This window comes from Xenopus laevis, chromosome 2S (genome assembly GCF_017654675.1).
Source record: "Xenopus laevis strain J_2021 chromosome 2S, Xenopus_laevis_v10.1, whole genome shotgun sequence".
Taxonomy (NCBI): Eukaryota; Metazoa; Chordata; class Amphibia; order Anura; family Pipidae; genus Xenopus; species Xenopus laevis.
Genome location: NC_054374.1, coordinates 144,423,741 through 144,448,142, shown reverse-complemented (window position 1 = coordinate 144,448,142; position 24,402 = coordinate 144,423,741). Strand labels below are relative to the sequence as shown.

Here is a 24,402-nt window from a genome sequence, read left to right as displayed (position 1 = left end):
CCATAGGCTAACATTGGTGCTTGGTAGGTTTTAGGTGGCGAAGTAGGTGGTCGAAGTTTTTTTTAAAGAGACAGTACTTCGACTATCGAATGTTCGAATAGTCAAACGATTTGTAGTTCGAACCGTTCGATTCGAAGTCGAAGGTCGAAGTAGCCAAAAAAATAATTCGAAATTTGAAGTATTTTATATTCTAATCCTTCACTCGAGCTAAGTAAATGTGTCCCACAGACATATATAGCTCCAGTCTACCTAATTCAAGGCTTTTCATCATTTCTTCCTACCATGTCCATTTGGAGGCCCGCACTCAAGATGTGGCCCTCTAAGGCATTTTTATGGACCTTAGTCTGTCCATTGACTTACAGGTATGGGACCTATTATCCAGAATGCTCGGGACCTGGGGTTTTCCGGGTTAATGAGGCTTTCCATAATTTGAATCTTCATACCTACTACTAGAAAATCATGTGAACATTAAATAAACCCAATAGGCTGGTTCTGCTTCCAGTGGGGATTAATTATATCTTAGTTGGGATCAAGTACAAGGTACTATTTTATTATTACAGAGAAAAAGGAAATCATTTTTTAAAATTTGGATGATTTGATTATAATTTAGTCGATGGTAGACGGCCTTTCCGTAATTCGGAACTTTCTGGATAATGGTTTTCAGGATAACGGATCCCATACCTGTACCACATTTTTAATAAAACATAGGTCCTTCAAATAACATGCAAGAAGTTCAGCACTGCCTTAATTTATTATTAAAGGGGACCCATCACCCAAAATTTTTTTTTCAAAATCCTATTTTATCACGTTTGTCAAGTAAAATTAACTTTAATGACACTATAGAAATTATTTGAATCTTGTTTCCTTCAGTCTGGGAATTCATAATTATAGCAAGCAGGCAGGAGCCATTTTGTGGACACTGTAATTAAAGCAAGCCTTGTATCATCTCAGAATATTGTTTGTACACCTGATGTCAATCCCCGTGCCCTGGCTACACAATTAAATGGCGAAAAAAAACGGGGGAACGTGGAGAGCAGTGACATCTAGGAAGTGCTGAATGGAAAGTGAAAGTAATTGTAATAGGCATAGAGGAGGGGCAGACAATATTTGATTGACAGCTGAGATTTTTAAATGAGCTTACAACAGCTATGAATGCTTTAATAAAAAATAGAAATTGTATTTCATGTTTAATTTGAAAAGGTCTTTTATTATATAGCTTTTTGTGTCTGGGTGACAGGTCCACTTTAACACAGACATGAAGAATCTAGTCTGTTCAAACAGGAAAATCACAGCCTTCTGTTCTACAGAGCAAAAAAGTAGAACATCTCTTGCTTTAGTGTAGACTTTGTAAAAATTCTATGAAAAATCCTCTTCATTTTTCTACTTTTTGAACGTCTGTCCTTATAAATTGTAATCCCTGCAAATTAGTAGTATACTTGCTTCGCTTCGCAGTAAAGAAAATATCCATTATCTGGTTTTAATCAGGAGAAAAACATATTTTATGGCAGACAGCAGATTGTAGTCCTAATTTTTATTGACAAGAAAAAAAAGCACAAAAAAAAATAAAATTTTTAAAAATATCAAATTACTTGATTTTTTTTAAATCTTAAGTCTGGCTTATAAAACTGGCGCGTATTTTTGAAGAAACGGATCCGCACACACAGATTGTTGCAGTCGGGGAGTATCCACTTTTATTTGCCACCAAACATTCAACGTTTCGGGGGGGCACACCCTCCCTTCATCAGGAAGGGAGGGTGTGCCCCCCCGAAACATTGAATGTTTGGTGGCAAATAAAAGGGGATACTCCCCGACTGCAACAATCTGTGTGTGCGGATCCGTTTCTTCAAAAATACACGTTGTTTGGGTGGCCCGGCCTGGTCAACGGAAGGACGCACCACTACTGCAGGATTGGTGAATTGGAGGTGTGCGGTAGGAATCTAAAAACATTATAAAACTGGCGCTCCATTAGCATACGGAGTACTTGTTGCTAAATGACCTAGTGATCCTACTCCGTCAAATTTTGCCTTTGATTCACGGAAGTGCTTGAAGTCAGAATAAGAATTATTGTTTACATATTTCCCTACTCTCAGCGCTGCATGATGTACGACATGGCTGAGATTTGGTTGACATGCCGCTGTAAGCAGACAAGTGGTAACTATTAAGCAGTAACCTGCTGCATGGACTGGGCTGCTCTCATCAACAGAGAAATAAACAGATACTCTTTTAACCTCTGTGCCCTAATGGGCTGATTTATTCAAATTCATGATAAAACTAAAACTAATAAATTTGTCTCCTCATATTGTGAAAGTGCCTTATTTTTTCCCCACTAATTGCTCAAAGGAGAACTAAACCTTAAAAATGAATGTGGCTAAAAATGCCTTATTTTATATAATGAACTTATTGCACCAGCCTAAAGTTTCAGCTTGTCAATAGCAGCAAAGATCCAGGACTTCAAACTTGTCACAGGGGGTCACCATCTTGGAAAGTGTCTGTGGGCTCTGAGCAGCTGTTGAGAAGCTAAGCTTAGGGGTCGTCACTAATTATCCAGCAGAAAACGAGGTTGGTCTGTAATATAAGCTGATGCTACAAGGCTGATTATTAAATTCTAACACTAATTGCACTGGTTTATGTTTCTGGCATGTAGTAATTATCTGTATTAATTACTAATCAGCCTTATACTGGGACATTTCTATTGTATGTGTACTGTTATTGTGAGTGGGTCCCTAAGCTCAGTAAGTGACAGCAGCACAGAACATGTGCAGTGAATCAGCAGAAAAGAAGATGGGGAGCTACTGGGGCATCTTTGGAGACACATATCTTTACAGCTAAAGGGCTGTGGTTGCCTTGGGCTGGTACAGAAGCACAAAACACAATGTACAACATTTCTAGCTACTTTTTTTATTAAGCTTTAGTTCTCCTTTAAAGGAGACGGAAGGCATATTTTATTGGGATCCGGGGGTTCTTCCAGCGAGCACCATGGAGTGATCGGCTTCTTCCTTCAAATTTCCCGGGGGAGACACTTACACAGTAGAAGGAAGTAGCCGGCTTCTTAGGTAAAGTTTGGCTTTTCACAAACTTTAGAAGAAGAAGGAAGCCGATCGTTCCGTGGTGTTCGCTGAATGAACCCCCGGCCGGTGCAGTTTTACTGTAATTCTAATTTCCTTTTTCTCTGTAATAATAAACCAGTAGTTTGTTCTTGATGTAACTAAACTGCATGATTCCATAAATGGTGGCACAACAATCCACCAATTTTTATCAGACTTAAGTTATGGCAATCCAAATTATGTTTAGATCCCTTATCTGGAAAACTCCAGGTCCTGATCATCCTGGATAATAGACCCTATACTTGTATACATTGTAAATTAAGTGGCATGTGTTCTCCTTATGGGTGATATAATGCTCTGGGTTGCCTTTGCTGAAACATATAATGCTCTGGGTTGCCTTTGCTGAAACCAGCAGGGATCAACTGTAGTTTTTTTTAAAGATTTTTGTTTTATTCCACTATATTTGCACCTTTATTGTGGTATACCTCAGGCCCGGTGTAACCCATTAAATTCAATGGGACAAACTCAGTCAGCAAGATTTTGTAGAGTAAAAAGCAGAAAAATTCAAGGCTCTTTCCCTCTCTTTAAGCTATAATAGTTATAGTCGGTTACACACATGCATCAAATCATTGCATACAGGAGATTTTACATGGTGTTGGGGTGCGGATGTTTTGCTGTATTTCTATGCCATTTATTTTTAACACAGATTTAGACATATGCCCCCGTTTTTGTAATTATGTTGCCTATTGGTGTTTTTCCCAACGTGAGTGATTACAAGCAAATGAGAAGCTGTACTAAGTCACTTAATAAGGAACAAGGGAAGATAAATGGCGCTGAGGTCTTTCTTGGGTAAATGAAAGTAAATACAGTGTAAACTTCCTGGGGACTGATGCCCATTTATCAGTCGAGCAGTTATCAAACTCTCTGCTGGTTATTCTGTTTCATTCTCTCAATAAGCATCATTAAGGGGCCAACTCACCAAGCTCGAGTGAAGGATTCGAAGTAAAAAAACTTCGAATTTCGAAGTGTTTTTTGGGCTACTTCGACCATCGACTTCGCCTTTGAATCGAAGGATTCGAACTAAAATCGTTTGACTATTCGACCATTCGATAGTCGAAGTACTGTCTCTTTAAGAAAAAACTTTGACCCCCTAGTTCACCATCTAAAACCTACCGAACCCAATGTTAGCCTATGGGGAAGGTTTTTTTGGTCGAAGGATAATCCTTCAATCGGTGGATTAAAATCCTTTGAATCGTTCGATTCGAAGGATTTAATCGTTCGATCGAACTATTTGCGCTAAAATCCTTCGACTTCGATATTCGAAGTCGAAGGATTTTAATTCCCAGACGAGTATCGAGGGTTAATTAACCCTCGATATTCTACCCTTGGAGAATTTGCCCCTAGGTGTCCTGTGCTTAATGAAGAAATCATTGGAAGTGCTTGGTACTGCTGGGGAGACTCGTACTTATTTCTGTATATATATCAGATCAAAATGAAGCTGATGATAAAGGAAATGTATGTAGATATTATATGACTTCTTGTGGACTCATCAGTGGAAACAGAATTTAATACAATAATCATATATCAGTAAGCTCAGAATACAATTACATTCACATTAAAGGGCAAAGAGTCAAGGAAGAAGGTCCCTTTCCCATAGATGTAAAGCTGGCCATAGATGCAAAGATTCTATCGTGCGAATCGAGGATTCGTACGATTTTCGGGCCGTGTGTGGAGAGTCCCGCCATTTTTCGTCCGACTGAAATCGGTCATTTGGTCGATCGGACAGGTTTGATTTTGTCCCGACCGTCCCGCAGGAGCCCATTGCACTCTCATCGTAATCTGATTGTTTGGCCATAGGGCCGAACATTCAGATTACCCCCAATATAGCCATGCCTGAGTGGCATATCGGGGAAAGATCGGCTCATTTGGCAATGTCGCCAAACAAGCGGATCTTTGCATCTATGGCCACCTTAAGCGGGCGTATAACTTGTGGACACACATAGAATAAATAATGGTGGCCATACACGATAAGATCTGCTCGTTTGGCAAGGTCGCCAGAATCCCAACCAAAGACAGGACAATATTGGGTTAATCTGCAAATCCTCAATCGGCAAAAAAAATCTGTCTGATTTTTGGCCTGATATCGATCAGGGAGACCCGTCTGAACACCCGATATACGGACAGATAAACTGCCGAATTGGTCTAAAGGATATCGACAGGTTTAATCTGCCCATGTATGGCCACTCTTAGTTATAAATGAGTCAGACTTGATCCCCAGATTTCCACCAGAATAAGAACCAATTAACGGGCTAATTATATTATTGATTTGTGGTAAACTGCCATCTCTCTTTTTATTTTATGCAATCCACAGGAATCTGTTTTTTCCTATTATTCTCTAAATTTAAATTGCTTATGAGTAATCTGAAACACGTGAACTCCATCTGTATATCATGGAAATGGAACGATGGTTCATAATTAGCCGCCACAAAATTGAGTTAGAAAATGCATGCAGTATACGGGGTGAGTTGTAGAATATTCTTGAACCTACACAGCAGCAGATTGGCAAGTGGTATTGAAACTGAGCTGAACAGTTGTTTGCTAACGTTTGTATCATTACATTTTACATACCTTGCAACATTTCGGAAATAGAAAGAGGGATAAAAGTTCTCTCGCGCGTAGCATGGCAAACATTTTGATCACGTCCATTTGTGTGACCACACCCCTTAATTACCATTTACGTTTTATAAAATTTGGCAGGTTTGAACACATTTCTGTGGTTTTTATGTGTTATTACAGTTTTGCTAATGATGGCTAATTGCCCTTTAAGCTGCAAGTCACAGTTTCCCCCAAGAGACCTGCTTATTTTAAATTGTAACAATTGCTTCTTTGCTTGTCTTAAATTGTTACAAAACTATCTGAATGCACCTGTACGTATTCTGGGCTCTCTGCTAAAAGCCAATTAAGTTAGAAACCTTGTATCTTTTTTTCTGGCTGGTCAGTGCAGGAGATCAAAGAGAAAGTCGGAACATTTTTCAGTAACAAACCCAGGATTGCAGGTTGAGCTGTCAAAATCGGGACTTTTCCGCTATAAAGGGGACAATTGGGAGGTGTGCATTTTATAATCCATTACATTGTCTAACATGATCTTTCCTATCTCAACACAGGACTAGTCTGCATGAAGTCGAGCACCTCGGTGGTTGAGTTGGTTATGCTGCTTTGCTCGCAGGTGAGTTATATGAACTATTGGGGTTTTTTTTGGGGGTGATTCTGCAGTCAAATTGATACTTTCACTATATGCAACAGCTCAGAAGCCTTCCACAGTCTAATGATGTCTGTATATATATTATCATTTTACATAAAATGCCAACAGCTGTAAAGATAGTTATACTTTGGTATTTATGACACCTAAGCATTAAAATAATTGCTCACAGAGATGAAAGTCCAGTTTCCGCAAAAAAAGTATCTCTGATATCACAGAAATAAACATCTCTCTAGTCACACTTCCAGGTAGAAATAATACCATATAAATGATATGCATAAACACACTTTTGTCCTATTACTACTTTTAAAAGAAGCTGTTACTTGTAATACACACATATTTATGAAACTGACCAGCATTAGTTTAATGCTAAGTTATTTCCAAAAGTGTATTTTAATTTTGGCAGAATTAAGCTCTGTGTGTATATATATATATATATATATATATATATATATATATATATATATATATATATATATATATATATATATATATATATATATATCAAAAATTTAAATATTGGCACTCATGAAAAATCAGTGATTCAGATGCCTGGGTGCAGTTTTCAACTAATCTCAAAACATTTAGCTGAATAAAGCCGCACATCTTAGGACAAAGTTTGTGTCCAATAAAGATGAACGTAAATTTTTTACAAGTCCTGAGATGTGCGGCTTTTATATATATATATATATATATATATATATATATATATATATATATATATATATATATATATATATATATATATATATACAGTTTGAGCTGGTGCACTTAGAAATCTAAAACCAGCAACTGCCTGCGTGCAAGCTGAAGTTGAAGCCAAAAAGGTTGAAATAAACCACCTTTTTTGATTCTATATATCCGCACCTGCTGTAATTGAAGAGTCGTTTACTGTTTGGCTCCATAAATTATATATATATCTATAAAAAAAATATTGGTATATATTGTTCCGAATTATGGAAAGGTCGTCTCCCATAGACTCCATTTTATCCTAATAATACAAATTTTTAAAAATTATTTCCTTTTCTCTCTAATAATAAAACAGTAGCTTGTCCATTAATTAAACTAAGATATAATTAATCCTTATTTGTACAGGTATGGGATCTGTTATCCAGAAACCCATTATCCAGTAAACTCTGAATTACGGAAAGGCTGTCTCCCATAGACTCCATTATAATCAAATAATCCACGTTTTTAAAATGAATTTAGTTTTTCCCTGTAATAATAAAACAGTACCTTGTACTTGATCCAAACTAAGATATAATTAATCCTTATTGGAAGCAAAAACAGCCTATTGGGTTTATTTAATGTTTAAATGATTTTCTAGTAGACTTAATTATGAAGATCCAAATTATGGAAAGATCCAGAAAGCCTCAGATCCTGATCATTCTGGATAATAGGTCCCATACCCGTGTGTGTATATATATATATATATATACATCTATATATCTATATCTATCTATATATATATATATATATATATCTATATATATATATCTATATATATCTTTTTTATCAAGTGATAAAAAATGTACACGTTCTCGTGTTACTGTTATGTCCAGACTGCTTGATTCCTAAGGCTTCCTTAAAATCAAGCAGTCTGGACATAACAGTAACACGAGAACGTGTACATTTTTTATCACTTGTACAAATTCATTGTACCTTTATTTCAACATTACAATGAAGACCCTCCATTTTTTATTTCCTGATTTTACATTTTACTGGAATTCATACCTTTTTGAGGTCCCAAAATGAATGTGTGTTTTCCTTGAATTCCTTGAAATTAAAAACCCCCTTGAAAAGTTTAACATTGAGGTCCTATAGTAATACCTTAAAAATGCTTAATGCTTCCTTTCATATATTTTATGCAGTTCTCATTCTTCATTCGTGGTGATGTTTGGGTAAAATACAATGATTTATAAGCATATTCTTTTTTATTTTGAATTTTCTTTAAAATAAAATCTGTCAGTCATTTATTATTTCTAAATAATGTATCAATAGGAAACCAATATAGTTTAGAATAGTATTAGGCATGACATGATTCTAGTCTCTCTATTCCTTTTGACTGTTCAGTTTTATTGTGTAATATCTGTGCCTCGGGGCCATATTATCTCCAGTAATTTAAGTATTAATATTTCACCACCTATTTTTACCTTGACAAAATTAGAATTTTATAGTGAATATCCAGCAAGAAATACTCACATATTGGATGAAATAGAGACATTGCTTGCTGGTAATCTGTTACATATGTTCCCTGTGCTTGTTATTTATAAACTCTACATGTGAAAATGAGTTATGTTTCCTGTTATGTGCTTTAAATGACTAGAAAACGGGAAAATTCAGCATTACTTGCTAATTTTATGGTAAAATTTGTTATATTCCTTCCTTCCACTTTATTGCTGCACAGATCTGAAAATGATTGGATTTATTTGAGTTTACTGCTGAGACTAGTGAAATGAAGGATTGTCTTACCTGCTGTTTTCATGCCCATGTATCTCCAGCTGCTTGCTTCTTCCCATAAGGAAACCATTAGGTCCTGTCTCGGTCTCTTCGAGCTTGGTTTAATATTGGTTTGTAAGAAGTTTAAAAAATATAGAAATCCTTGGCAGGAATCCTCAATGTGGTTCTAACTTCAAACTATCTCCTGCACGGCACAAATTGTTGCCTACTGGTGAAGCCCCAGTTTCAAGAGAAAATTCCAAGATGGCCTTTATGTCATGCTGGATTGCGTCCTCCAGTTTTCAAAAGCCTTTGGTTTGAAGAGGAGAATGTTACAGTTTACATGAAAAAAAGGGCCAGTGTAATATGAGGTTTGTGATGGCCTCGTCATCTAATCAGAGGTCTAGCATTACTCATTGCTGGCTCCAGCAGATCCTGCCATTAGTGGCCCAAGAGATGAAATGTTGCCTCTTCTATTGATTGAAGGAAAGAGTGAGAAATTGAAACCCTATTACAGTGCTTTTTTTTCCAAACAACATTTACCAGAACCTTATGTACCCATTGCAGCTAATGGGTTTTCATATTGCATGTTTTGAAGATATAAAGGAGAAAAGTGAATGGTTTTCATTTAAAAAAATATCCAGTCTTTCGTATATATCGAATATCACAGTTCTTGTTGATTCGCAAATAGAAAAATGATACGATACTTCCAATAGGTGTTCTAGCAAGGTTAAAAGGTTGCAGTTTTTGGCTCTCAAGTAAAGGAAGGCAATGATTGCAAGTCTACCGTTACAATAGATATGCTAAATAACCAGTTCTGTCCAAGTTAATTCCAGGGAACGGTGCAGTCGTCTGCTATTTCATGTTCGAAAGGTGGATACTTATCTATAATGTCATAGAAAGTGTCTATGTAGATCGTGGGCATGCTTGGGGCCATAATCTGTCCCTCCTTCCTTCTGTTAAACAGTCCTGAATTGAATTAATAAAACTAGTAGCCCTTTTGCCATTTGGTTGCTTATTACTTGCCCTTTGCAACCAGCTGCCATGTTGGTATAAAAAAAATGGCAATATACAGTAGTTCTAAGGAGCACAGGACTTGCTTTATAACATAGCAAAAAAATAGCAGAAAATTCCATTTTATAAATTAAGGTGGAATAGTGAAATCCAGGTATGGGATCTGTTATCTGGAAACATGTAATCCAGAAAGTTGCGAACCATGGGAAGGCCATCTCTTGTAGACTTTTTTAATCAAATAATTCACATTTTTAAAAACGATTTCCTTTTTCTCTGTAAGAATAAAACACTACCTTGTACAGGTATGGGATCTGTTATCCAGATAGATTGTCTCCCATAGATGCCATTTTATCCAAATATTTAAAAATGATTACTTTTTCTCTGTAATAATTAAGCAGTACCTTAAGCTTGATCTAAAGTAAGATATAACAAATTCTAATTTGGATTCGGCCAAATCCTTCTGCCCAGCCAGACCAAATCCTAATTTGCATATGCAAATTAGGGGAACGAAACCGTGCAACTTTTTGTCACAAAACAAGGAAGTAAAAATGTTTCCCCTTCCCACCCCTAATTTGCATATTCAAATTAGGGTTCGGTATTCGGCCAAATCTTTTGCGAAGGATTTGGGGGTTCGGCCGAATCCAAAATAGTGGATTCCTTGCATCCTTAAAACTACACAAATCCAAATTTTGATAAATAACCTCCTAAATTCTATTGGGTTTATTTAATGTTAAAATTATTTTTAGCTGAATTAAAGTTTGTTGATCCACATTGCAGAAAGACCCCATATCCAGAAATCCCCAGGTCCTGAGCATTCTGTATAAAATATCCCATAGCTGCATTCCTTGTTGGCCATTCATTAATGCAAAGCTATTTAAAGTAAATTAATGCTTCAAAACTGTAAAGAGATACAGTGGTACAATTAATCATTATGCCACTTTTTTTTTTCCTTTCATTAGTTTAATAAGTTACAAGTATTGGCATAATTATGTCTCTTGAAATTGAGTCTCTCCTGTATCTGGGTTTCATTGTCCTTGTATTTCAAGTAACATTTATCTTACGGCTTAAATCATAGCCAGCGCTGCCTTTCTTCTCCAGCCAGTACTATTAATAAAGCACAAGAATATCACTGCAAGCACAAGTAATGCTAAATAGTAACTTTAGACATTCAAAGATTAAAGCTACACTTTTTGTTTTAAAGGACCAGTAACACCAAAAAAATGATAAAGTGTTTTCATGGAATGACAATATATAGCATATCTCCCAACATTTTGGAAATAACGACAATTCCTACGTCGGTCAAGGCATTAAAGTAAATAGGCGTCCGTTTACTTGTCGCCGACGTCGGAATTGTCAACAGCATCAAAAAAACTTTGCCGCCAGCGAATTGTTGCTGCAATTTCACGAATTTCGGCAGAGAAATGTAGAAATCTGCCGTGAATTTGCGACTGCCGAATAAATTCGCCCATCACTAGCTGAAAACGGGACAGTTCGGAGGTATGATATTGTATTGTTTGCTTCAGAAACACTACAATATTTTATATACAAAAGTTGCTGGGTAGCCATGGGGTCAGCCATTTAAAGCTAAAAAAAAATGAGAAAAATCGCAGGATACACAGCAGATAACAGATAAGCTCTGTAGTATACAATCAGGCCCGGATTTGTGGAAAGGCTACCAGGGCCCAGGCCTAGGGCGGCAGGATTTTAGGGGGCGGCATGCTGCCCAACCACACCCACATTGGTTCAAAAACACTGGGGATGCGCTGGAGATACAATCATTTTTTTTAATTTACTGTGCGCCAATCCCCATAGATGATACGAATAAAGGGGAGGGGACAGGGGCGACGAACGGCAGTTGGCCTAGGGGCGCCCACTATGTAAATCCGGCCCTGTATTCTATGGGATTCTATAGAACTTATCTGTTATATACTGTGTCTTTAGTAGTGTTTCTTAATCAAACATAGTGCAGGGCAACAATACATAATATTGTCATTCCATTTCAACACTTTCATTTTTTGGTGTTACTGTTCCTTTAATGAATTCAACATTTGTCTTTTTTATTCATTTATTTTTACCTTGAACCCCATTTTGGCTGGTTAACTTTATGGACCTCCTGTTGAGCTTAGTTTGCTGCCCTGCAGTCATAGGCCTTTTTAGCAACATTCTCATTTTTTCAAACCTTAACTAAAATATCATTCTCTAAAACCAGAAAGATCATGAAATGTATTTAAACATCTGAACTGAAAAAGAGGGAAAAGCTGCAATGTTTTTGAGTTGTCGAACAGTAACCACAACTTTATTTGTATTGTTGCAAAAATATCAGCGTCAAAAACACCCAAAAACCTCTAAAACCACAAATCAAAGAAAGATCTTCCAGTTGTAAAAGGGACATCTGCCATGGACTTCTACATGATTTAGACCAGTTTAGCTGGAGTATTTTTATATTCGGAATTGTTGCAGTTTTGTTGCATAGTAAATCCTGAAAAAGTCACACTTCCCCCCCCCCCACAACTTTTTATTGGATTTTTGGCGTCAAAAAGCTCAAACCAAAAATGTTGCAGCTTAATAGATTAGCCCCATAGTCTGAAAAAGAAAATACTTGCTTTTGAGCTATTTTTGCAAGCTGCATATATGATTAACACAATGCCCTATAATATTAGTAGGACATGGTTCAGTCATCATCTCTTCTGCATATCATGAGAAGGAGCATCATCTGTTGGGGCACCCATCATAAAAAAAAAAAGAAAAAAGAAATGGCCAGAGCCCTGTGCCTGAACCTTTCCATTATTATTGATCTGCATAAGGGCCGAACCAGCAGGCCCTGGTGGACAAGGAACTTTTATGGCCCACAATCTGTTTAGAGACTTCAGAGCCTACTTAGTATCAGCCAACATCATTTCCATATATCCTGGCCCGCTGCATGTCAACAATTGCAAAGCACACTTTCCCAGCATTCAAGTCTTCAGGCATTCACGCTTAAAGCAACTCGTTATACAGCATTTTATTGTATTCTCACATCTTTTTAATTCCCTAGCAGAACATACTAAAAATACTGAACTGAAATTGAATGACAATGAGCACTAGAAACACACATAAAGCCAAGAAACTTTTGGCAGAGCAGTGGCAAGAAAGTGAATCAGTAAACATCAGTAGTGATGGCCGAATAAATTCGTCAGGCGCGAGTTTGCGTTGAATTTCTGCGTTTCGCCACCGGCAAATAAATTCCCGAAACTGGGGTGAAAATTCGTCAATGTCAAAAAAAATTGGACGCACGTTGGAATGTCACTTGTTTCAAAACTGGCGCACGTCAACAATATTCGGACGCCCGTTGAGGTCAATGCGGGCATCAAAATTGATGCAAGCATCAAAATTTACACGGTCATCAAAATTTGCGTTACGCAAATTTTACTTTGTTTTGCAAAATTGCACAGTTTTTCGAGTTTTTCAGTGGAACGGTCCATCACTGAACCCTTACGGTGTTCAGAGCATTGGCATGTTGAGAAGAAGCAGCCTCAAGACCAGTGAGGCCAAGATTTTGGGAGAATGTCTGTTTACTCTCCTAGATACTTTTGGAAGCTGAACTTATGCGCGAGATTGTCAACCGCCATAAAAATGCACAACTACAGGTGATGAATCTCCTGAAAAGCTGCTCCATGTGCAGTAACTGAAATCGCCGGTGTAGTTTCCCCCAGAGGCAGCTTGACACTGCTTCAGTAGAACAAAGCGATGTATTGGTGTTACCTTCTGCAATTTTGGTTATTGCTGATGGAGAAGCATTTTTGGGAGATTTGTTGCCTGCAGTCATGTATTTTTATCACTGGAAACAAATCTCCCCGTCGGCCACAGCCCTTAGGGTGAAGCCCTTAGGGTGAAGACACACGGGGCTACTAGTAGCAGTTACTTGTCATGGCTACAAAAATAGACAATGCTGATAATTTATTGATCACAGTCTCTATGTGGGTTTTAGCAGAGTCAATTCTCAACATTGTCTATAGCAGGGTATTTTCTGGTGTTTTGTAGCCGTATAAAAGTAGCTGCTACTCGTAGCTCCGTGTGTCTTCACCCTTAGAGGCTCATTTATCGAGGCTTGAATTTCAAATTCATGTGAGTTTTTTTTAATTCACATGAATTCGATTTGGCTCTAAATTTGAAAATTCGATTATTTATTAAAAAAATTTAAAATATAAAACCCGAACTAATTGAGATTCAAATTCTACCAAACTCGAAAAAAACTTGAATGTCAGAAAGGCTGCAAACATATTTAAATTGGTCACTGGGCCTCTACCATTGACTTGTACAGTAATTGGGCGGCGAATAGTCTAATTTGAATTCTTAAAGGGCAAGACTTTGAAAAATTTGAAAATCAAATTTGAATGTTTTTAAGAAACTCAAATCGAGTTTGGATAATTACCTAGTTGAATTTGACAGTTTTGACCATAAAAAAAATTTGAATTTTCAATTCGACCCTTAATAAACCTGCCCCTTAAAATTTTGCTCGAAATTCGCGAAACGGCGAAAAATTAGCGAAACGGCGCCGGCGACTCGTTTTTGACGGAGGCACCCGTTTTTTGACGCCGGGGCCCGTTTTTGACGCCGACGTCCGTTTTTTTGGAAAAATTTTTTTTTTTTGACGCCGGCGAATTTTTGCCGCAATTTTTGCGGGCGTTTCGCAAATTTATTCGCTGGCGTCTAATCGCGCAAATTTGCCGTGAATTCGCGCCTGGCGAATAAATTCGCCCATCACTAGTAATATATGCTTAGAACTATGATATAATGTTTTTATATACCAGAACCTTGTTATGAGTTAAGTGGGGCTCTGACTAAATGTTGGAGGCTCGTGCCAAAACTGTCTAAAAACCTTTGCCCTAGGTTTATAACTAGATCTGCAATTAAGATATTTGATGTTTTGTGGGGGCAGGTTCCATCATTCATCTGCTTATAGCTGAAAAATAAATCTTGCAGTGGTTTTTCCAATGACTTAAGACAGTCTAAAGAGTTTCTGTATCGCTTTATACAGTTTTTTTTGCCCATAAGAGGAGGAATCCAGTTTCTGTATACATACAAAAAAGGAAGTGGAAATGCAGAGTTTGTTTTTCTTTCATTTACTACAGCAAATGAAATATGTTTATGGCCCGTACATGGGAAATTCCATGTTAACGACTGGAGATTAGCAAAAATGTCAGATTTTCTCTTTTGCTTATCTGAGCTCCTGAATAAATGTAATATTGCCAGAGGCTCCCATCTGAGGTATGGTCTAAATTTACATGAAATATCAGATTACGAACGTCCGAAGGTACATGTCATAGATAATTCAGTTCATATGGGCGGCTGTTTCGACTCTAAAGGCTATGCAATCAAGGCACCATTACCCAGAGGAATTATAGGTCACTTAATATATGTATTTAAGACTTTGGAAACCCTTGTATGAAGCCATTGGCCATCGCCCCTTCATTTTGCTCCCGTCTGTTCCTTGGATTTAAAACACTTATGTTTTTGTTTGACGACCGCGTCCTCATGATATGCAAAGCATAATGCCAGCATGGGCTGCAAAACATTATCTAAAAATGATTTTGTTGTTTTTTCACATTATGGTTCCCATATGTGGCTTTACAATGAAATGAGTTCAAGAAATGGATATCCACTGCAATCACATTTTGAAGCCCATTTGTTATGCTTAACTGCTTAAGTGCTGGGCTGTCTGTATACAAACATACACAATCATCCACGGGGATGGGAATTTCCAAGTATGCGCTGATTAGTTACCTGTTTAAAAATCTAGTTGAAGGGTAAGAAATGTTGACATTTCCTTTACATACCTTTAGTTGATAAATAAATATTTGACTAGTAAATCACATGTAGATTATTCAAACTCTCATTCGCCAGTAATGATATTGTCATAGTTGGTTGGTTGGCGACACTCATACTACAAAAAGGACCAAGTTTGACCCTTTTTTTCATAGTTTTATGATTAGCTTCTCTTTAAACAGTCTAAACGGACGTTATTACATCGGTGATGAAACAATTGCACCAAGACCACCGTCCTTAAAGAAACCATATCACCAAAAAATTAAAGTGTTTATAAGGAATGACAATATAATGTACTGTTGCCCTGCACTGGTAAAACAGCTGTGGTTGCCTCAAAATAGTTTATATAAACAAGCTGTTGTGTAGTCATGGAGACAGCCATAGAGCACACAATAGATCAGGGATCCCCAACCTTTTTTTACCTGTGAGCCACATTCAAATGTAAAAGGATTTGGGGAGCAACACAAGCATGAAAAAGTCCCTGGTGGTGCCAAATAAGGGCTGTGATTGCCCATCTGGTAGCCCCTATGTAGACTGGCAGCCTACAGTAGACTCTACTTGGCAGTATACTTAGTTTTTATGCAATTTAAACTTGCTTCCAAGCCCGGAATTCAAAAACAAGAACCTGCTTTGAAGCCACCGAGAGCAACATCCAAGGGGTTGGTGAGCAACATGTTGCTCACCAGCTACTGGTTGGGGATCTCTGCAGTAGATAATAGATAAGTTATGAAGAATTCCATTGTATACTACAGAGCTTATCTGTTATCTGCTGTGTATCCTGTGCCTTTTCTCCTTTTTAGCTTTAAATGGCTCCCCCCATGGATACACAGCAGCTTTTTTTATATCAATTATGGTTGATTTTCCCGAAGCAAATAAAGTGTTACCAGTGCAGCAAAACAGTACATTATATTGTAATACGCTTTCAATTTTTGGTGTTACTGTTGCTTTGAGACAACCTTGGTCATCACTATGGGTTAGTGATCAGAACACAATAAATCACGGTCAGTTACGTCCCACTGATGATAATGGAAAGAGCAGCTAGTTGCAATAGAGCGTCCCCAAAATGTACTCATTAGGGCAGAGACACACAGGAAGATTTAGTCGCCAGGCGACAAATCGCCTCTTCTTCGGGCAACTAATCTCCCTGAAAAGCCTTCCCACCGGCTAGAATCTAAATCGCCAGTGGGATGACACTTTGAGCACTTAGTTTTTCGAAGTTTACTCGTTAAGCAACTTCGGGTGACTTCAGAAAACTAATTGCTCCGAGTGCCATCCCGCCGGTGATTTCGATTCTAGCCGGCGGAAAGCCTTTTCGGGGAGATTAGTCGCCCGAAGATTAGTCGTAGGGCGTCTGAATCTCCTGAATTTTTCCGTGTGTCTCTGCCCTTAAAGTGTTAAATAAAGATCTATTATTCTTGGCAATTTCTGTCATTGGTCTCCCCAGTCTGTCATAGCTTTGATGCCGTCTATAGGAGTGAATTTTCAAAACCAGCCATGCTGAAATTCATTTCATGTTTACTTTGATGACTTGCAGATCTGCTTTAAAAAAAGAAAAGAAAAAGTTATCTGAAGGAAGACAGGGCTTTTTTGTTACTTGTAATTATTTCCAGATTTTGTTCAGATGATTTGGTGGATAGTTTTCTTAACTCTCATACTGCAACATCAAAACCGATAAACTTTTCCTGCTTGAGAGGTGGGTAACTCGCAGGAAAATAGGTTATATTTCCCCTTTTATGTTCCTGCAAAATATATATAGTGCAACAAACTATCCAGAATTCCACCTATTTATAACGAATATATAAATTGTGTGGTCCACCCTATGTGGCAGTAGCATTATTCTCTTTAGTTTTATACATAATTGCATTTCTAAATATAAATGTTCCTAAAATATCTACTAATTGTTAAAAAAAAATGTGTTATGGTTAGAGGCAAATTTATCAAAGGTCGAAGTGAATTCGAGGGAATTTTCGAAGTAAAGAAATTTCGAAGTAATTTTTTGGACACTTCGACCATTGGATACTATGACTTCGAATTAGTTTCGAAGTAAAATAGTTTGAATATTCGACCATTCGATAATCGAAGTACTGTCTCTTTAAAAAAAATTTGATTCAAATTAAACCTGCCGAAGTGCTATGTTAGCCTATGGGGGCCTTCTAGAGCAGTTTTCTAAGTCTTTAGAAGTCGAAGGAAAATCGTTCGATTCAAACGATTTAATCGTATGATCGAAAGATTTTCGTTCGATCGCCAAATTCTGTGAAAAATCCTTCGACTTCGATATTCAAAGTCAAAGTATTTGAATTCGATGGTCGAACTTCAAAGTTTTTGGAAGTCGAAGTAAAATCATTCGATCGATCGCTGAAATCCTTTGAATCGTTCGATCAAACGATTTTACTTCGACCGCAGGATACCCTAATTTGATGAAAAAAAACTTTGACTGTGATAGTCGAAGTATTTCAATTCGATGGTCGAATTTCGAAGTATTAGTTACAATACTAGTTACTCGAAGTATAAGTTACAAACCTATTTAATCATCACTTTATCGACCATAGTGGCAAAACCATCAAGGGCAAAAAGTGTTTACCCTCCAAATCCCACTTGAAATTACCTTCAGGCTGGGCTTCCTAGAGTATCTTAAGGGCAGAGACACATGGTTAGATTTGGGGAGATTAGTTGCCCGGCGACAAATCACCTCTTCTTCAGACAACTAATCTTCCCGAACTGCCTATCAACAGAATATGCGTATTCACTGCAGAATGGGGACCATTAAATGGATAGCATTTTAATTACCTTTGATGAAGTAAGGCATAATATCTTCACTATTGTTTAAAACATTCACTAAATAAGATGGTGTAGAACTATAAGAACAATATATTATCACCTTAAAAGTGCATATGTAAAATGTAACTGCCATCTGCTTTCATAACTCCAAACAGAGCCAGACACTCTGTGCCCCATATGTCAAAGATAGCCAAAGCTTCTGGCAAGCAGTGAGTTAATTCACTAGCACTGACCCTGAGCACTCGCCTTAATAAATCCCAGCCTATGTTTTTTTTTTTAATCATTTTACTTCTAGGCATGGTATTAAATTACTAACAAATAATAGCTGAATAGGTGCTTACAGTGTATAGTTGGAAAACAAATTGCTGCTCCCTGTAGTATTGCAGCCCAGGGGCACCAATTAATATCTCCCACATTTGTTTCTCTTTCTCAGCTCACTTGAGTAGCTAACTTAGAGACTTTCTTTGCGACAAAGTTAATAAATAAATATATTAATTTATTTTATTTAACCTTTTTTTTTTTTTGCACTTGTGAACTAAAATGTGATATTTTATCTGTCGCAGCACATTAAGGAAGGGGGTGGGTTGCCATAATGTATAAATGTATTTTGCATTATTTTTCTAAATTTGATATCTTGTATTTTTAAAGTCATATCTATCAAGTCTACATCTTATAGATCTTATAGATACATTCATAAAATGTGTTTATTTAATTCAGTAATTGTGCAAAGCTCCAAATGCTGCTGAGTTCAAAATATCTTGCACCAGAGATACCTCCGACAGAAAAATCCAGCAGTTGAAACAGCTTGGTATTTATGGTATCTCTCAGTACTGGCTAGCGAAATGTTTCGCCTGGTTTTGACGTGAATAAGACGCCCATAGACTGCAGATGGGTGAAACAATTCTAAACGGACATTAGAACGGACACAGCGAAAAAAAAAACTTGTCGTCCATAGACTTCAATTCATTTGTTGAAAAATGTCAGTGAAGCGAAATGGGTCAAATTCGCCCATCACTAATCACAAACGTACTGGGTTACTTTGGTCAGTCTAGATGTAACACTGATTTGTTAGGTTTAAAGGAGTCAGCAAAGCGTTTTAAAAAAGCAAAGTTTCTGCTTTTTATATTTCTAAAAAATAAAATTAAATGAAAATCGCCTGCGGCAATGCACATGCGGCGCTTTGCTTTCCAGAGTCGCCCGAAGTTTCCTCGTGATGCAACTTTGATCGTCTTCGGAAAACAAAGCGCAGAATGTGCACTGCTGCAGGTGATTTTCATTTTAGCCAGAAGGGGGAAGGCAGTTCGGGAAGATTGTCGCACAGAAGAAGAGGAGATTTGTCGCTGGGGCAACTAATCTCCCCAAATCTGCTCGTGTGGCCAGACCCTAAGATATTTTAGCATTCACTGTAGAGGAAACCAGGCTGAAAACCTACACCAAAGAAAAGGGAAACACAATCAGGACGACACATGTCCTCTACTTCGGGGCGGCAAATCTCCTCTTCTTTGGGACGACAAATCTCCTCTTCTTCGGTGCAACTAATCTCCCCAAACTGCCTTCCCGCAGGCTAGAATGAAAAATCGCCGGCAGGATGGCACTCGGAGTGCTTCGTTTTCCGAAGTCGCCTGAATTTGCCTCACGAGGAAGTGATCCGAGTACCATCCCGCCGGCGATTTTACATTCTAGCCGGCGGGAAGGCAGTTCGGGGAGATTAGTCGCACCGAAGAAGAGGAGATTTGTCGTCCCAAAGAAGAGGAGATTTGTTGCCCCGAAGAAGAGGAGATTTGTCGCCGGGTGACTAATCTCCCCGAACTGCCTTCCCGACAGCTAGAATGTAAAATCAACAGCGGGATGGTACTCGGATCACTTTGTTTTCCAAAGTCACCCGAAATTTCCTTGTTCCTCAGCTATTAGATCTGAGAAAGCATCCCCTGATTGGATCAGCCACTGTTCAGATCACTCCTCTTACATATGGAGGACAATGTTGTATTTTAAAAACCACAAAATTGTCAGCCATATATAATGCCTACATCATACTAGAGCTTTATTCATATAAACATTTCAGTGGCACAAAAAATGTGCCTATCATAATTGCAGCCTCTTTTATGTTTAATTGCCTTCATTCGCTTAAAGCTTTGCGGATAGACATGTTATATAAACAAAAGCACTTATTAGTTGTTTCATTTCCCTCTAGGAATGGCAAAATTCCATTCAGAAGAATGCAGGACTTGCTTTCATTGAGCTCATCAACGAGGGCAGGTAAGAACCCCCAAGTGATTTAGCAAATTTAGAAATCATATTCTGGTTTTATTTTCTCTATTTAACTAATGCACTTGTGCCTCAACATATTGTTTGTTTTCTTTTTATGCATTGTTTGCACTTTTAATTGCCTGGGAAACCTGCACGCTGAACAAGGAGGTATTAAAGGTTTAGAATGTTTATCCTAGATTTGGCCCCTGTTTTAGTCCCGTATGGCTGTTTCACACAGAGAATCTAGGGAAAACAGTCTGTAAATCCATCTGCTGTACCATCTGTTTTGGGTCGGTTAAACCCATTTGCCGCATTTACACGTCTGTGCAATCAGCAGTTCATAAGAGAGAATATTAGTTGAAAGATTTGATGCTGTCCAAGGTGCTGCTCCAGGAGCTGAGCAATATGCACCCACTGTCAGCCAAATTAGCCTGATTCTGTGGAAAAAACAGGATTGTTGGCAAAACCAAACAGTTTTCTATGTCAACTAAAAACATTTATAGTTATAATTATTTTATTTATGTACTTGAAAATTGACAAGTCAATTTATTACATGAATTGTTGATTGCTGGATTAATATAAAATTCAATAAAAGAATTTGAAAAGAAAGAAAAACATTTATAGTAAGAATGTCTTCCTGTGTCAGCCATGTTTATTGGCTCTTGTTTACAGTTAATCCCCAACCTCAAACAAGCCCCTTATGTATTTGTTGAAACCACCAATAACATAATATTACAGGTTATAATAATAATTCGATTCGGTGTTCACGTCAGGGATTCCAATAAATGTCCTTTTTTATTCTGCTACTTGTCTTAACAATAAGTGCAATGTTATCTGTTATCTTCTCTGTTAACTCTCTCTCTCTCTTGCTCTTTTTGTCCCATATTCCTTAAAGAGATACTGTCATGGGAAAACATGTTTTTTTCAAAACACATCAGTTAATAGTGCTGCTCCAGCAGAATTCTGCACTGAAATCCATTTCTCAAAAGAGCAAACAGATTTTGTATATTCATTTTTGAAATCTGACATGGGGCTAGACATATTGTCAGTTTCCCAGCTGCCCCAATCATGTGACTTGTGCCTGCACTTTAGGATGGAACGACTTTCCGGCAGGCTGATATTTCTCCGACTTAATGTAACTGAATCCGTCTCAGTGGGACTTGGCTTTTACTATTGAGTGCTGTTCTTAGATCTACCAGGCAGCTGTTATCTTGTGTTAGGGAGCTGCTATCTCCTTACCTTCTCATTGTTCTTTTGTTAGGCTGCTGGGGGGGGGGTGATATCACTCCAACTTGCAGTAAAGAGTGACTGAAGTTTATCAGAGCACAAGTCACATGGCTGGGGTCAACTGGGAAACTGACAATATGGCTAGCCCCATGTCAGATTTCAAAATTGAATATAACAAAATCTGTTTGCTCTTTTGAAAAATAGATTTCAGTGCAGAATTCTGCTGGAGCAGCACTATTAACTGATGCATTTTGAAAAAAACAGGTTTTCCCATGACAGTATCCCTTTTAACTCCCGTGCTGCCCCCCTTGAATGTTCTGTCTTAATCTACAGAGCTGGAAGTTTTGCTACTGTGACTTTGTGACTTAGTGACTTTGTGTTGGCCCTTGAGAGAGATCCTTGAGCCTCTTTACCAGTTCTATTTCCTTAAACCCTACTGGGAATTCAGAAAGTTATCCGAAGAGGGGAACATCGTTATAAATATTTATTCTCCTCAGCCGCCGTACTTGTGAATGCAGTTCATCAATCATAGCCGGGGTGTGTAATTGTGCAGTTGTCAACAATTAACAGGACATAAACAGTTGATGAATGGGCAGTTAAATTAAAGTGTTCCCAAGGACAGTCTGAAATTATAAAGTAGATCGTTCAAAATATTATAACAAAGGGATGCTATAATTAAAACAAAGCAAGTGTAATGGGATGTAAAATTGCCTGTAATGCCTGAACCTTAATATCTGGATTCCAGAATTCGAATCTGAATTTAACCAGATAAAGGAAGTTCATATATTCAGCTTTAAAACCTTATCTTGCCAGGGAGGTGAGGAATGGTGAATATATTCCAGAGATACAGCCAAGCCTTTGGTAGCATCTCGGCAGTCTAAATAAGTTGTTTTCTGATTTTTTACTGTTCCCCATATGCCATTACAAACTTTTGGCATCTGCATTTCAGAAAACAGCCAACTCAAAATTAAAAACAGTAAAACTCACATGTCCGTATCTATCCCCTGTTTCTCACTTAAGGCACTCAAAATGTAAAGCCAGCCTTTTTGAACTCTTGATTATTTTGAGGCTTTCTGCTTCCTTTTGTTTAATTGGTTTTAACACATTTGTTTTTTCTTTTCAACATTTTTATTGAGTTTTCCAAAAACAAGCAAGGTTTACTTATCACAGCGCAAATTGAGTGTGATTAAGCTATTGAACTGCATGCATACATCATGCTGTTTACAACACAAAGGCATAATAACATTGTGAAAACATGAAAATAATAAATGGCTTATATTAGTGTAATGAGTCCCTTGACCCATACAATAAAGTTTAGTAACTAGATCTACTGTATAAGCTAACAAAAGCAACATACAACTAAAACAAATCTAAACCTTGCATGGTGGAGTTATAATAACTCTAAATATCATGTAGATACCGATTTAATTTTGTTGCCCAGACATTAGGATAGTTGGATCTGTAACAGCTCCTGAATTTTAGTTTTGTGTTTGTTATATTTGATCAAAGTAAAGTGACCAATTTTCAGAAAATGTAGTTTTACATACCTCCCAACTGTCTCTTTTTCGGAGGGACAGTCCCTCTTTTGACAGCTCAACCCGCAGTCCCTCATTTGTACTGGAAAGTCCCTCTTTTCTCTGCACTAAACAGCCAGAAAAAGAAACAAAGTTTCTCACTTAATTGGCTTTTAGCAGAGAGCCCAGAACAGCCACAGGTGCAAATAAGATACTTTGTAACAATTTTGAGACACAAAAACACAGTGTAAGGAGAAATATTTTCAAACTTTCATAACCTGCCAAATTTTGTAAAACAAACATGGTAATTAGGGGGTGTGGCCACAGAAAGGGGTGTGGTCGAAAAAATTGCTGCGCTACGTGCGGGAAAAAATTTGTTGTCCCTCTTTTTACTTCCAAAATGTTGGGAGGTATGGTTTTAATATGTGGCTACGCATTTGTTTTCTAATAATGTATCCATGGAAGGAGACCCTCGCGAAGAAATCAGGCCTTTGTATGTTCTTATCCCTTCATCAGAAATATTTAACCCTTTGCAGCTTCATAGGGTGTAATACAGAATTAATGCTAAACTATTCAATGGTTACAGGTAGTTTTTACCTTCTGCAATTAAACCGTAAAGTTTTTGGACTTTACCTATGTTGTGTTCTGAACATCTCTTTCCATTTGAGAAGAGTTCTCCATAAACATTCTCTGCAGATTTCAGTTCTGTTCCACTAGTTAATGGTCCTAAACAAGGTGGTGATCTTTATATCAGGGTTTCTCACTGACTATTCTGTACTGATTAAAGGCAACATACTTGGGTTTCGTATTTTTGTCAAACTTGGTCGCTTCGACCGACTTTCTTGAGACTGCACCAGCTAAAACCAGAAATTAGGACGACTGATATGTGCTGGTCATTATCCGATCTAAATCTACATTGGCTGAACAACTTACGAGTTGCGTATCAGTCACTTTTTAATAAAATGTGTGCGATACTATGTGATACTGTTTCTATGTGTTTCAGTCTGGCTTTGTGCGTCTGTGTATGTCACCATAACTGAAAATCCTGGCTACAGGTATTCTGTGAATATTGTCT

General features: G+C 37.6%; 1 protein-coding gene across 4 annotated transcripts in view; it reads left to right on the top strand.

Moving 5' to 3' along the window:
* LOC108709943 (neurobeachin) overlaps positions 1-24,402 on the top strand; it is a 444,274-nt gene that overhangs the window by 209,584 nt on the left and 210,288 nt on the right. For all 4 annotated transcript variants that reach the window (XM_018250245.2, XM_018250244.2, XM_018250243.2 and 1 more), the window contains 2 exons: positions 6,209-6,270; positions 20,531-20,595. In XM_018250245.2, coding sequence (XP_018105734.1) covers positions 6,209-6,270; positions 20,531-20,595 — 127 coding nt within the window. The remainder of the gene's footprint in view (positions 1-6,208; positions 6,271-20,530; positions 20,596-24,402) is intronic.